The 15,268-nt window shown below is 36.7% G+C and overlaps 1 protein-coding gene across 2 annotated transcripts in view; it reads left to right on the top strand.

The window, feature by feature from the left end:
• LOC105538274 (chromosome unknown open reading frame, human C18orf25) overlaps nt 1-15,268 on the top strand; it is a 117,341-nt gene that overhangs the window by 82,742 nt on the left and 19,331 nt on the right. Inside the window, exon 3 of one of the 2 annotated variants that reach the window (XM_011978083.1) lies at nt 10,505-10,687. The exons of the other annotated variant lie outside the window; for it this stretch is intronic. Coding sequence (XP_011833473.1) covers nt 10,505-10,687 — 183 coding nt within the window. The remainder of the gene's footprint in view (nt 1-10,504; nt 10,688-15,268) is intronic. 2 annotated transcript variants of the gene reach the window in all.

Genomic DNA, 15,268 nt, shown 5'->3' with positions numbered 1-15,268 from the left:
CCTAAGCTCAAGGGATCCCCCAGCCTCGGCCTCCCAAAGTGCTGAGATTACAGGTACGAGCCACCACGCCTTGCCTTATGAAGTAGGGTTTTTTTTTGTTTTTTTTGTTTTTTTTTTGAGTTGGAGTCTCGCTTTGTCGCCCAGGCTATAGTGCAATGGCGCAATCTTGACTCACTGCAACCACCACTTCTTGGGTTCAAGCGATTCTCTTGCCTCAGCCTACTGAGTAGCTGGGATTACAGGTGCCTACCACTGGCCCGGCTAATTTTTGTGTTTTTAGTAGAGATGGGGTTTCACCATGTTGGCCAGACTGGTTTCAAACTCCTGACCTCAGTTGATCTGCCTGCCTTGGCCTCCCAAAGTGCTGAGATTACAGGCATGAGGCACTGTGCCTGGCCTGTGAAGTAGTTTTAATATATATATTTTTTACTTGATTAGTGTAGGTTATTGCATTCTCTTTTCCTGAGGCAGTGTGTATTCTCAAGATTACTTGTATAGTACTAATAATACCAGTAAGTGGGAATTACTTTTGGATTATGTGACAGCATTTTTATGTAGCTATTATTTAAGTCCCTAGTGGTCCTCTCTTCATTTCCTCTGAATTCCCTTAATTTTCCTAGAATTTTAAGAAGGTTAAGGACCGTGTCCTGTTTGTATTTATTTGTAGTCTATAAAAGGTTAATGCTGGAAAGAAATCTCTTTCAGCCTACAACACTAATCCAGAAATGGTTGAAATGCTTTTTTATTTAAGAATAAAATCCCGTGTCTGGACTGTTGCATCTCTCTAATATGTGCATATGGAATTTTCCCTTTGTCTAATCCATCAGATAATTTTTTTTCTCTTGTTTTCATGGGAGAGAATTAAAAGGAATAAGCTGCAGACTTTTAAAAAATGTTTCATTTAAAAAATCACCAAACATTGTAAAAAAAGTAACTTGAGAAATGTTAGGAAACAAATTACAGTTTTAACTACCACAATTATAATTTTCTTACTGGTTGTTACATGTTGATACTTCCTTTTAGTATTTCTCTTTAGTTGGCATTTAAGAGGCCATTATCCTCTCACTAAAGGTAAATGTGTTTTTTGATAATCTAGCTACAGCCCGCTTTCTGCCTAGTTTGTGCTAGCTCATTCCTAGGACATTAGATACCTAATCATCTTAAGAGAATTTAACCAGCAGATTAGAGTGATCTGGTTATTTGAGCCACTTATTAGACAATAGTAACTCTCTTAATCATATTGATCTGTACTTTTTGTGCATTATTAAAATCGAGCATAGTTTTTAAAGCCCACATACAATTTTAATTTCGAGCACAACAAGGTCAAGTTAAAATCTTAAGGCTTAATATTTTACATGAAGTTTTACTTTTTTTAAAATTAGAAGTAGCATACAGATTGTTATTTGGAAAGCTCCAAGGGAAAGCATTATCAGTTTTTTGTTTGTTTGGATTTTTACTAAGAGAAATGAGTCTAGTTTCAGGGATGTGTGTATGCATGTTTGTACCCATCTTCAGAATTCTGAAATAACTGAATTTCATTAATGTTAGACTTGTCAAGTGGCTGGAGGCAGATAACTGTACAGTTGCTACAGTGATTTCTAATGGATTCAGATTATTAATATAATACCTGTTTATTGCTTCCTAACAGTATGTAAGAAAATAAAAGTTGCCTACATATAAACCTAGTTATGGTAATTAAGCTTGATAAAAAATGTCTTTTTAAGATTAAAGGTTTGGGGCTTTTATTTTTGTTTTTTGAATCTCACTAGTAGACCGAGTAAAAGAATATACAGTAACTAATTTATTTTGAGTATTGCTTTTGTCATTCCCTGCTGTTACTAAGATTTAACAGCAAGAGTCCCTGGGTCTAGGTATATCTCAGTTTACATAAGATTTCTTTCTTTTTTTTTGTTTTTTGTTTTTTTTGTTTTTTGAGACAGAGTTTCACTCTCGTTGCCCAGGCTGGATGGAGTGCAATGGCGCGATCTCGGCTCACTGCAACCTCCACCTCCCAGGTTCAAGCGATTCTCCTGCCTCAGCTCCCCAAGTAGCTGGGATTACAGGCGCCCGCCACCATGCCCAGCTAATTTTCTGTATTTTTAGTAGAGACAGGGTTTCACCATGTTGGCCAGGCTGGTCTCGAGCTCCTGACCTCAGGTAGTCCACCTGCCTCAGCCCCTGAAAGTGCTGGGATTACAGGCATGAGCCACAGTGCTCAGTCTGATTTATTTCTTAAAAGTTGTATGCAGAATGATTTAAAGTGTATTAAGTCTGTTTGTTAATGAAAGAAACAATATAGTGAATTCTTAAGCAAAGTACCGTAAATTGATATTACTGGTAATTTTTATTTTTAACATATAGCTGACTTTGCATAAAGATATACAGTTACATGAATGTTGTAAGAAAGATGGCAAACAGGCTTTGTGTTATCATTTGTTTAAAATAGCAAATTATGGGCAAGTTATCTTACACAAAGGTAGCCTTTTAAATTAATTGTACCTTTTATATTTTATTTAGCTTATATTGATTTTCATGTCTCCTTTAAAAACATTATTTAAATAGTACGGTGAGGGTACAATGAAAAAGATTTCATGGAATGCCACGTCAGAAAATACAGTGTCAAAACAATTTCAGTAAATTTTTTTCTCAAAATCCTCTTCAGAAGTAACATATGCCCTTAATCCTAGTACAGATAAAAAACATGTCATTTTAATTTGTTTAGAAGTTACGAGATTGTGAATTGTAAGTAACATGGAATAACTTCCAAGTTTCTATACTCATTTTTTCCCCCCTGGTTTCTATTTTTATTTCCTCTGAAGTTTATGAAAGTTAGTAGAAATTGCAACCAAACTGTTAGTTTGCTAGTATTGAGTAGATATTCTCATGTTATATTAGATTACCACAGTGTAAAATAGAAGACATCATAAAAAGTGAAGGAATAATCCAGAAAGAAGTGTATTCTTTGGCTATTAAGTCTTATTCATAATATAACTTTAAGATTTGGGAAGAATGTTATGAAATTACTGTTTTTATTTTATTGCATTTTCTTAATATCCTTTACCTCACTGTGCATTTGACATGTAACCTAGATGAATAAAAATTTTGAAAAAGAAATGTTTCCTGTTACTCTGTTGAGGATGGTGTTATGTGGTTCCCTACCAGTTAATTCATATTAGGTGTTTCTGAATCAAGAAACTTGCTTTTCTGTAATGAAATAAATGATATTAGTTTCTAGTTAATATAACAATAGATTTTACGTATTTGGGGGATTATTTTTAGGTTTTTTGGTAGTTGAGAAAAGAATACCACTGTGAACATAAAAAGTCAAGATTTTTTTTCTTTAAACTGTATGTCCTACTAAACTATCCTATTAAAAATTGATGAATATTTGAAAAAATAGCAAAATTTAGACTGATTCAAGGAGAAATCAAAAGGCTAGAATGTGGAATGAATGACTCTTTAGCAGGGTACGTAGACATAGGGATGTGGCTAATATATCTAAATTTTGTGCTCTTTCTCGCTGTATGTAGTACAGATATTTTAGTTTTTTTTCTCTACGGATCTAAATCCTCAAAGCAGTAGGTCATGGATTTGTCCCTGAAACAGATAAATTGAAAGATGGTGACCTCTTCAGGTGCCTCACTTCTGTATTTATAGCTTTTCTTAAATATCCAGATGAATTACCTGAGTTATCTTTCGAATAATCCCACTTGAATCAGAGACTTCACAACTTTATAGTTAGTGGTGACACATTAAGTTGTTTTTTCTTTTGATCAGCTTTTCCATTACTCTGATAATCTTGGATCTTTGCTTTTACCTCTTTTGATCATTTCAAAATGGTAAACCCTTCATCAATATCATAAATAACTTTCCTGGGTGGACAAAATGATGCAACGTTTATCAGTATAAGGACAAATTTAATCCTTAAAATCTTATTTTCATCTTGGAAACTTTATAACAAAAAGTTTAAATTTTTAGTAATTGAGTATAATGGAAAAAGTACAAAATACATTCATTTGGTTTTATTTTAAAAATGACTTAACTCCTAAACATAAAGTTTCAGTGCATATTGCTGCATTTCATTTCCATGTAGCCCTATCTTAGACATTTTTCCTTTTACTAAAATAATTTTCTGATATTATTCTGAAGAAAATAATACATATATTGTTTTTGGTATTTAAGGCTTTTTTCTGGACATGGCCCTTTATAGATTTTTATCTTTTGTTGATGAAATTCTTCTTTTCTAAGAGATGTTTTGAAAATGACTGCTCTCTTTTCAAATTATTCTGCATGTATTTTCTATTTTTTTGATTGATATTTTTACACTTGATCTTAGTCAAAAGGCCAAGAAGCGATGATTGGCATTTTTATTACTGTTTTTTCTCTTTCTTTTTTGAGATGGAGTCTCGCTCTGTTGCCCAGGTTGGAGTGCAGTGGCGTGATCTTGGCTTACTGCCACGTCTCTCTCCCAGGTTCAAGTGATTCTCCTGCCTCAGCCTCCCGAGTAGCTGGGACTACAGGCGTGTGCTACTCTGCTGGGCTAATTTCGGTATTTTTAGTAGAGATGGGGGTTTCACTATGTTGCCCAGGCTGGTCTCAAACTCCAGACCTGAAGTAATCCACCCACCTCAGTCTCCCAAAGTGCTGGATTACAGGCGTGGACCACTGTGCCTAGCCTCATTTGTAAATATACATTTTCATCTTGGTAAATATTCTAATGTGTAATGAAACTGCTTTTTTTTTTTTTTTTTTTTTTCTTGAGTAGGTTCTATTAAAATGCAAATTTCCTTCTGTAGCTCTTGAGGTTTGCCTCTTTCCCTCAGTCCCTCATGCCCACACCTTATTCCCAGTATTTAGATTCCTTGGCTAGATAAGGTGTAAGATTTTTTGCTTTTCACTATCTGGATTGAGGCTAAGTATGATGTTTACCCCCTCCTTTCTCTTGGTGTTGTGTGGATAACGGAACCGGGCCTAGGCCATCAAAAGGCCTAGGGTCCTTTGATGGCATAGGGTCCTTTGACAGCAACAAGACAGATTTTTTTTCTTCTTTTAGTGAGGAGATTGGAGAGATTGGGTATGGCAAAGAGGAAGAAGGGAATTTCTTCTAGGCTTTATTGTATATTACTATGGCTGCATAGACATTGAAATGGGGGTCAAAGGGGCCAACCATGTGTTTGTCCATTGCCCCACCTTTCCTTGTGCCTTAGACTTAGCAATAGAAAGGGAAGGGGGAATGATATTCCCATGTGTATCTGGGTTACAAGAATTATTCATGTTTCCTAGATTTAGTTAGCGTTCATAATGAGAGAGTGACAACACTTGTGTTAGTGGAGGTGCTCTTGTAGGCAAGATGATGCTAAATGTAGATTAATCCTGAGCAATTTCCATTTGGCTTTGGAACATTTTTCTATGAATACATGTAAGCTGACATTTCACTTCAAACAAAAATACAAAAGTCACGTTTGTGATGACCTTATTCAACTATGAATCCTAGCCAAAGCATTTACTTACCGAGTTGGGTTCATCTATGACCAACATCAGGCACTGGCATAGGCACTGATGTTCCTCAGAGCTTCTTGCATGCCGGTGGTATACACAGAGTATACATGCAAAGGTAAGCAAACAAACAACAAAATAGGGCAGGTGCTAAGTATAATGGAAAGGCAGGGCAGTGGACCAATATTTAAATTCCTTTTGTGTTTTTTGTTAACGTTGTCTTTAACCCTCACCATAACTCCGTGAAGACACTGATTAGTGAAATAGTTTACCAGGGTCATGTAGCTAAGAGGAAGTAGGCAGGGCTTTAACTTGTGTCTGCTGCCAAAAATCTATAGTTCCTGTGCTGGGAGCACCAGTCTCATCCTGTATTTTCTTCTTTCCTTCAGCAGTGAGAACAATTATAGTCTATTGTGGTTTCACCTAATTAGGACTCAAATTTTCATCTGTAAAATGAGAGTAGTGTTTGTTTAGTTTTAAAATCCTGTGCTTCTGATTATCAAACCTGGAAAGGGGAATTTGTCATGGGATGAACATAGTAAAGGAAAAGTTAGGTTTTGTTTTGATTTGTTTTTGTGATTCAGATTTTCTAATGAGATTTAGAACATATTTGAAAAGGAAACTAATTCATAAAATTAAACATTTGATGGCAACAGTGCAGAAGGCTTTAAGGTCATAAAGGGGTAGACCTCACTGTATCAGGAACATGTGACAACACAGATATATCTATATTTTGGTATTTGAAAAGTTAGAACCTATTTAGTGTAGGATAGAAGCTTAGTGAGACAGTACAAACCCATTTCTAGCATAAAATGGATGAGTTAATGTTTTTAAATAAAAAGTAGTTGGTAGATTTTTTAAAAATTCTAAAATATTATTATAATTTTTTTTTTTTTTTTTTTTTGTTGAGACAGAGCCTCGCTTTGTCGCCCAGACTGGAGTGCAGTGGCCGAATCTCAGCTCACTGCAAGCTCCGCCTCCCGGGTTCACGCCATTCTCCTGCCTCAGCCTCCCGAGTAGCTGGGACTACACAGACGCCTGCCACCTCGCCCGGCTAGTTTTTGTATTTTTTAGTAGAGACGGGGTTTCACCGTGTTAGCCAGGATGGTCTCGATCTCCTGACCTTGTGATCCGCCCGTCTCGGCCTCCCAAAGTGCTGGGATTACAGGCTTGAGCCACCGCGCCCGGCCTATATTATTATAATTTTTAAATAATAGAGATGGAGTCTTGCTATGTTGCCCAGGCTAGTCTCGAACTCCTGGGCTCAAGTAGTCCTCCTGCCTCGTCCTCCCACCTCGTCCTCCCAGAGTGCTGGGATTATAGACATGAGGCACTGTGCCCAGCCGTTGGTGGGTTTTTGACCTTTAACTTTCCCTGTGTTGTCATTATAACAGCAAACATTTCAAAATAATTTGATCAGGAGGAGAAATAGCACCTGAGTTACCCACAGATTGAATGGTTATTAATTATTTAACACAGATGTGTTACATTTACCTCTATAGAAAGATGCTTTTAATGATTATAGAAAAACCAGTAAGTTCAATATTAGAAATTTATGTTTTAAGATTGTGACAGACATCAGAGCTGGCAGATGGGAGAATGTGCGGCTTGGATAACTTAAATGTTGTAAGCATGGAATGTGCCTATGTTAATGACTGAATCTTAAATTGGAAATGTTTTCATGTATAACTTTACTTGAAGTAATTACTTTTATATTTTTGAAAATCAAAACAGTCTCTTTGTAGCAATGCAGTTGTTTTAGTAGCATAGAGGAATAATCATGTGAGAGCAAGGGCAGTATCCCCATGTTTATTCTATCCTATAATGAACTGATAGAGTCAAATAGATAGCAGCTTCTGTTTTGTTTTTTTTTTTTTTTTTGAGATGGAATCTTGCTCTGTTGCCCAAACTGGAGTGTGGTGGTGTGATCTTAGCTCACTGCAACCTCTGTCTCCTGGGTTCAAGCGATTCTCCTGCCTCACTTAACCTCCCAAGTAGCTGGGATTACGGGCATGAACCACACACCCGGCTAATTTTTGTAATTTTAGTAGAGACGGGTTTTCACCGTGTTGGCCAGGCTGGTCTCAAACTCCTGACCTCAAGTGGTTTGCCTGCATCAGCCTCCCAAAGTGCTGGGGTTACAGGTGTCAGCCCCCATGCCCAGTCAGCTTCTGTTATTAATGTGCTGAATTTTCCTAGCTCCTCCCCAGCGATTTTTTTTCCCCTTCAAGAGATATTTCTTTTTAAAAGCAGATAAAATAACTGCAGAATCTTACAATCTTACCTGTCATTTACTTCTGTATAGCAAGAATCACATTTTAAAAGAATGTCACGAATTGTTACCATAAGTTAGCTAATATTTGTATAGTAACTCAGAGTACAAATCCTGACGCCTAGTGCTTTTTTTTTTTTGAGACAGAGCCTTGCTGTGTTCCCCAGGCTGCAGTTTAGTGGCATGATCTCGGCTCACTGCAACCTCTGCCTCCCAGGTTCAAGCGATTCTTGTGCCTCAGCCTCCCGAGTAGCTGGAATTATAGGCGTGCACGCCACCACACTCAGCTAATTTTTTGTATTTTTAGTAGAGACAGGGTTTCACTATGATGGCCAGGCTGGTCTCAAACTCCAGATCTCAAGTGATCCACCTGCCATGGCCTCTTAAGTACTTGGATTACAGGCGTGAGCCACCACACCTGGCACCAAGTGCTTTAAACAAATCTTATTTAAGTTTGATTTCCTAATGATAGTGTAAAATGACCTTGGAACACAAGATCCTTAATTGTGGTTTCTTGTTGGAAGACAAAGTTGGAAAGACAACCATTTCATTATTTTATTGAAGTTTATATAGTATTGACTTGTCATTGTTTGAATATATTGGAAATGAAAAATGGCAGTGATCATAATTTATTTTCAATTTTAAGTGTAATATATGAAAATATTGCTGTCTCTGTTTATGATGAATACTAAATTTAAGCTAAGTTATAAGGTATGCTGTTTGGAAATATGGAAGATACAAGAATGAAGCCAGATAACAAGTTTATGCTTGTATTTCCTACTGATGAAGACTTTCAGACGAGTTATTTTCATGGGTAGGTGATGTCACTCTGCATGTATACACTTATACTTTTTTGCATGATTATACATGTAGGAGTGGTACAATTTTGACTTGACTATTGACCTCTTGCCTCAATTTGGGGATGGGGTGGAGAATATGAGGGCAAGATGCTCTGAATGGTATTAGTCATATAAATTTTAAAATAACTCACTAAAATAACTTACTACAAACACCTAAAAAAAAAGCCCTTAAAAAATAGAACATATGGTCAAATAGTCAATATTGTACTTGGCCCTCATATCTTCTGCACCCAAGTATTTGGACATCACACAGTATCTTGATTCCATAATAATCATTTTGAACTCTGACGAGAACGCCATAGAATATTGCAACTTTCTTTTCTTTTTTTAGAAAAGAAAAACCTCAAACACGAATCAGTTTCTTGATATTTAAACTAAAATCAATTACCAACTGATACCAAGGCCACACTGTTGAATTTTTTGGTCATTGAACTTGATTTACCCCTTAAGGGGATCTGGAAATTATTTTTAAGTGGTCAACTAAAGTTGTCCTGATCGTCAGAATTTCATATTGTGACATGTCTGTTCTTTATACAGTGGCACCTAACAACTCATTTGCTTTTATGTTTGGTCATTTTGTATTTAAAAAATATTACTACATAAACTTGTGGTTTGGTAGTTTAGTTTTAAGGGGTCACTACCCAAAGTGTGTTTTTGTTCAGTGACAGTTGACACAATGGATATTTGTATTAAAATAGTAATACTTCATTGTGTTACATTTTTATGATTCATTGACATATATGCATTCCTTCATAGAGTTTCATAAAATAGGTGTGTTTAATATTCATTTGTTGGATGATATTTTAAAAACCTTAATGGAAATAAATAGTTTGCTTGCGCTTCATAAATAGCCTTTGGGGGAGAAAACAACATTCCTTTATTTCTGCTTTATATTAAAATAGGGGTAGTAGAGGGATTTCTTACTTGAAGGGAAACTTTATGTTTGCTTTTTGCTGTTAATGTTTTTCTTAAAAAAGGGGTAGAATTAGCACTTTAAAGCATGTATCGATTCTACAAGCATGAATTTTGACTTATTTTAGCATGAATTGCTGCAGTGTAATAAATTTACTTTGAAACTCAGCTGCCTTTTTCAGCCAGTTGGGATTTGAGGGTGGAAGGGACCTCTTCCAGTAAGAACTTTAATATCTTCTTGTAAAATCACCCATAAGATTGCATGTCATTTAATTGTACTATGAGCTGGTTGTCTTTCTTAGGGAAAAGGAAATAGAAATATCCCTCATAAGATATCCAAAGCAAAATCCTGAAAATGGATTTTGTTGTGTTGTCTTTTAATAGAACGTCATAAAGTATATAACATCCCTGTTATTATAAAAGGACTTTACTGGAAATAGATGCATTAGTCAAAGAGCTCTAGTGTTAACCTTATTTCTTTAGGACATAGCAAAATATATTTGATTTTCTTTTCTGAATCTACTAGAGACTTTTTATATTACCCAGTAAGAGAAAGAACTAGATTCATTCTTTTAAAAAATATAAATTGGGTTTTAATAATTTGCATCAGTTTTTTCCTTTAAGAAATCAGTTCCACTTTCTCTGTGGAGTCATCCTTTTTTTCTTAATCTTGCTCTTTAAAAGTATGACAGGAATTCAGTGTAACATTGTTGAGTATAGTCTTGTCTTCTGTTCTTCATAGTAACACTCCTTTTCCTCCTTCCAAAATGTGTCCATCATCTTTGTAAGCTTGGATTATCTTTTTTACTTTCACATTTTGTACAAAATACTAGATCTATAAAGTGCAGCTTTTCTGATCAAATAGAATAATGAAGGCAACTGACATTAGAGGGCTCTTACTAGTTTCAGAAGTATTTTTCACCCCGCACATTAGATACAAGTATACATTTTCTTTCCTCCCTAGATGGACCTCCAGTTGTAGCTCATTATGATATGTCTGACACCAACTCTGAGCCAGAAGTGGTAAATGTGGACAATTTATTGGCGGCTGCAGTAGTTCAAGAGCACAATAATTCTGTAGGCGGCCAGGACACAGGAGCTACCTGGAGGACCACCGGGCTTCTAGAGGAGCTGAATGCAGAGGCAGGTTGGTCTTCCCCATTCCCCTTCTCTAATGGTGTAATATGCATGTGTCCTGGCAGCTGTTTTCCTTGTAGTGGACCCTGATGAGGAGAACAGGTCATACCAGAGACATCTGGCACTGAATGATTGATTGTGACTATCCAGGCTGCCATTTATACCCAAAACAATTTGGATAGCTTGTCATTCATCTTTCCTACTCAGAAGGAATACAAATAAGAGCATTTAAGACATTAATTGTAGGTATTGGTAGGTTTCAGTAGGCATATTTCTTGGATTAAAAATGCCCAATATATGCAAAAATGTCCCAGATATGCTCATATTCTTTGGCCAGTTCTTTCTCTCACTTTAATTCTGGGTAGTGACCTTGCAGCTTGGATAGGGAATCGTTGAATCTCTCTCCCTGTGGGGCTGGCTGTTCATACACAGCGCTGCCACTGTTTCTTGTGCTTCTTGCTGTGGAGTGAGCCTGTTAATTGCTCTTCAGTAAGTTCTCATTTGTCTTTTCTAACCCCTTTCTTTTAGTTTCTATCTCTGTTAGCTCAGGAAAAAAAATCTCTGTCCCTGTCTTACATTTTTTTAGTTTTGTGATTATTCTTTAAAGTGGTATTTATTCACTAAAAAATCCACTGCTATTACCTTTGAAAAACTTTCACAATACCTCCAAGTCTCCTTCAGTATTTTCCTCAACACTTTCAGCATTCTAATTTAAACCTTTTTGTTGTTGTTGTTGTGAAAGTACTAGCACTGAACATTTAAGAAGAGAAGAAGGGGATTGAGAGACTGCTTATGTAGTGTATAATTTCTTTAGTGTTGCTGAAAGATTATAGTTTTCTAGTTAATTTATAAATGCATTGGTTTTATGAGTTATCTAATAGTTTAATCACTACCTAAAGTTACTTTTATGAAAAATGAGTTTTATAAAAAATTGAGTTATAGTTTAGAACTTTTTATGTTGAGACAGAACTCCACTGATTGTTGTTGTCTTTTTTTTTTTTTTTTTTTTGAGATGGAGCCTTGCTCTGTCGCCCAGGCTGGAGTGCAGTGGCACGATCTCGGCTCACTGCAAACTCCGCCTCCCGGGTTCACGCCATTCTCCTGCCTCAGCCTCCCGAGTACCTGGGACTACAGGCGCCTGCCACCACGCCCGGCTAATTTTTTGTATTTTCGGTAGAGACGGGGTTTCACCGTGTTAGCCAGGATGGTCTCCATCTCCTGACCTTGTGATCCGCCCGCCTCGGCCTCCCAAAGTGCTGGGATTACAGGCGTGAGCCACCACGCCCGGCCTGTTGTTGTCTTAAATGATTCCTTTCATAATCTTCGATTGGAACTACAGAAAAATCACTTGTTTGTTGACCTGATTGATTTACTGTAGCTAATTTTGGAACAGAACCTGGATTTAGTTTTGATTTTGTTTTTTTTTTTTTTGACTGGTAACTGCCTGTTTGTCCTTGGACCAGTTGTTTCTCCTCTGGACTTCAGTTTTTATATATATAAATACTTGTTTTGCCCAACAAGTGTCTTTTAAGGATTTATTAATACATATTAATACAAATACTTTGCAAAGAAGTAATAATGCTTCTGGGCACAGTGGCTCACGCCTGTAATCCCAGCACTTTGGGAGGCCGAGGTAGGAGGATCACTTGAGGTCAGGAGTTCAAGACCAGCCTGACCAACATGGTGAAACTCCATCTCTACTAAAAATACAAAAATTAGCTGGGCGTGTTGGGTGTGGTGGTGGATGCAGTGGTGGGCGTGGTGGTGGGCGCCTGTAATCTCAGCTGTAGAATTGCTTGAACCTGGGAGGCAGAGGTTGCAGTGAACTGAGATTGTGCCACTGCACTGCAGCCTGGGTGACAAAACTAGACTGGGTCTCAAAAAAAAAAAAAGGAAGTGATAATGCTTTATATCAGTAGAAAGTAGTTTGGCCACATTTTGTACAGTGTGTGTTTCTAAGTTACTTTATTTATTTATTTATTTGAGATGGCGTTTTGCTCTTGTTGCCCAAGCCAGAGTGCAATGGTGCGATCTTGGCTCACTGCAACCTCGGCCTCCTGGGTTCAAGTGATTCTCTGGCCTCCGACTCCCGAGTAGCTGGGATCACAGGCGCGCACCACTGTGCCCGGCTAATTTTTTGCAGAAATGGTGTTTCACCATGTTAGCCAGGCTGCTCTCGAACTCCTGACCTCAGATCATCTGCCCACCTTGGCCTCCCAAAGTGCTGGGATTACAGGTGTGAGCCATCACACCCAGTCTTGTAATTTGTATATTAGATGGTTTATCTTTGTTTTTCATCCTTTGACAATTAAGTCATCTATTCCACTTCAGTTTTATTTCCCTGTTTTCTTAGTCTTGCTATTAAATACAGACCATTTTATAGTAAAGTTTTGGGTTACAAAATGAATGATTACCAACGTTTTGCTCTTCATATGCAGAATTCTTAATATTAGGTTGAACCATATGGAATTGTTAATATTTGATTTTTTGACCTGCCACAAATCCAGCCATTTCATATGACTTAACTGAATAGTGCAAAGTTCAAGGTTTTAAAATATCATTAAAGTTTAGCTTTTGGGATAGCATTCACATTTTCAGATTCAAGTAATTGTTAGCCTGATTATTTAAAAAGCACTCTTAGGAAACTCCTACCATTCTTTTTAAGAAAGAAAGCATGGTAAAAGTATGTGAGGAGGAAAACAACTGTGGCTTCAGATGTTTTCCTTCCCTTTGCCCTTCCCATGCCAGAACTATCCTAAATTTGATATTTAATGTGTGGTATTCCTATGTATTTCTTTATATATTTGTACTATATTTGTTATGTATCTAAATAAGCATGTTTTTAAAACTAATTGGTATCACATTGAAGGTAATCATATGAAATGTGCTTTTTTAGTTAAACATTTTATGAGTTTTGTTGTTGTTATGTATGGCTCTAGTTCATTCATTTTCCACTGCTATTTAGTATTCCACTATATGAATATGTCACAATTTACCCATTCTCTTGTTGGACATTTTGGGTGCTATCTTAAGTGATACTGCTCTTAACATTTCTTTGTGTGTTTTTTGGTAGAGCATTTGTGCATATTGGACTATAAATTTTGTGTAGGTTTCTGTATATCATAGGATGCAGTCACCACTGCTCGGCAGATCCCCATGACATTTTGTTATGAAGCTTATTGGCTCTTTCAAAGGCATTTTTTTTCCTCAAGTCAGACAATACTGGTATGTGGGTAATAAATAAAAATAATACTATAGTCTTGATGTGATTATCATAGTGGAACCCATCTTGTGAAGATACCTGAATGTGCTTATGGTGTCTCAATAAAATATTAATAGAATTTATGCTTAGGTGCCAGTTAATAGTTTTGAGACTTGGACTATTAGTCAGATGGTCATTCTTATGGTGTGAGTGTAAGTTAAAATTTTAATAGTTAATTTGGGGTCTCTCTTTCCCCTTTACAACAAAATAAAAGCCTAGTTATTGAACAGACTATTCAGGGGTTCACTTTAATCAACAGCAGCATCTCAGCGCAGGTCCACAGCCTCATGGATCGCATCGGTACGCACTAAAGATAGAGTAGTTTGGCTATTTCCAAGCAATTAGATGATTATCTTGCATCCAAAATGTATATTTAGTTTTGGTTTTAACCTAGGCAAAATACTTGAATCACATGCAGGTGTTAAAAAGTAGGTTGAAATTAGAGAAGCTGCTGATCAACAAAAGACCTAAATTTTCAGTTTCAGCTCCTGCCGTGTGTTTGCTTTTTTTAAATTGATGATGGAATTGAACACTGTAGTGGGTGGTTTTGAACCAGTAGCCACTTAGAAACCACATGCCCTCAGGTAAATTATATAAAGCCCCAGTTTTCCCTATGTACAAAACTGGGACACAGCCAGTTATAGTATCTACACCAAAAGGTTATTGTTACCATTAAGTGAAATACAATGTGTTTACTATGGAGGACAGCACATAGTAGGCCCTCAGAAATGCTAACCAGCATTATGTTAATATGCTGAAGTAGACTGAATAAGGAAGTGATTAATGTATCAATCACTGAATTTCTAATTACTCTCTTGCGTTGCAGCGAGTTGCTCTTGCTATAAGTACTTCTTAAATTTTGCCAGAGCGTAGAAATTACTCAGTGTGCTTATAAATATTCACACTCCTAGGTTTCTCCCGGATGATTCTGTCAATAAATCTGAAATGGTTTCTGGGAATCTCTTTTTAATAATAACCTCAGGTAACTCTTGTATCCAGCACGTTTAGAAAACTGTATTAATGTATCTGAAAATGGCTTCATTTTTGTTGCTGGTAAGGGCTCACTGCAAATATAAATGTAGCTGGGGCAAAAAGAAGCAGAAGTCTTGGTGAGGAAGGCTTATAAATGTGGTAAACTGAACTTATTTAGAATTTTTTCCCTGGGAAGTTAAAACTTTAAATACCTTATCTTTTCCATCAGCCTTCTTGTCAAGAAGGTAGGCTCTGAGCATTTTCCCCATCTTTACAATAGGGATGGTAATCTTGATTTATCCCTAACATGGTGGCAGTACAGAGAAATGAATCCTGGGTTTCCTGTTCCTAGTGTAG

This window comes from Mandrillus leucophaeus, unplaced genomic scaffold (assembly GCF_000951045.1).
Source record: "Mandrillus leucophaeus isolate KB7577 unplaced genomic scaffold, Mleu.le_1.0 Scaffold189, whole genome shotgun sequence".
Taxonomy (NCBI): Eukaryota; Metazoa; Chordata; class Mammalia; order Primates; family Cercopithecidae; genus Mandrillus; species Mandrillus leucophaeus.
This window is presented reverse-complemented; position numbering and strand designations above follow the sequence as displayed.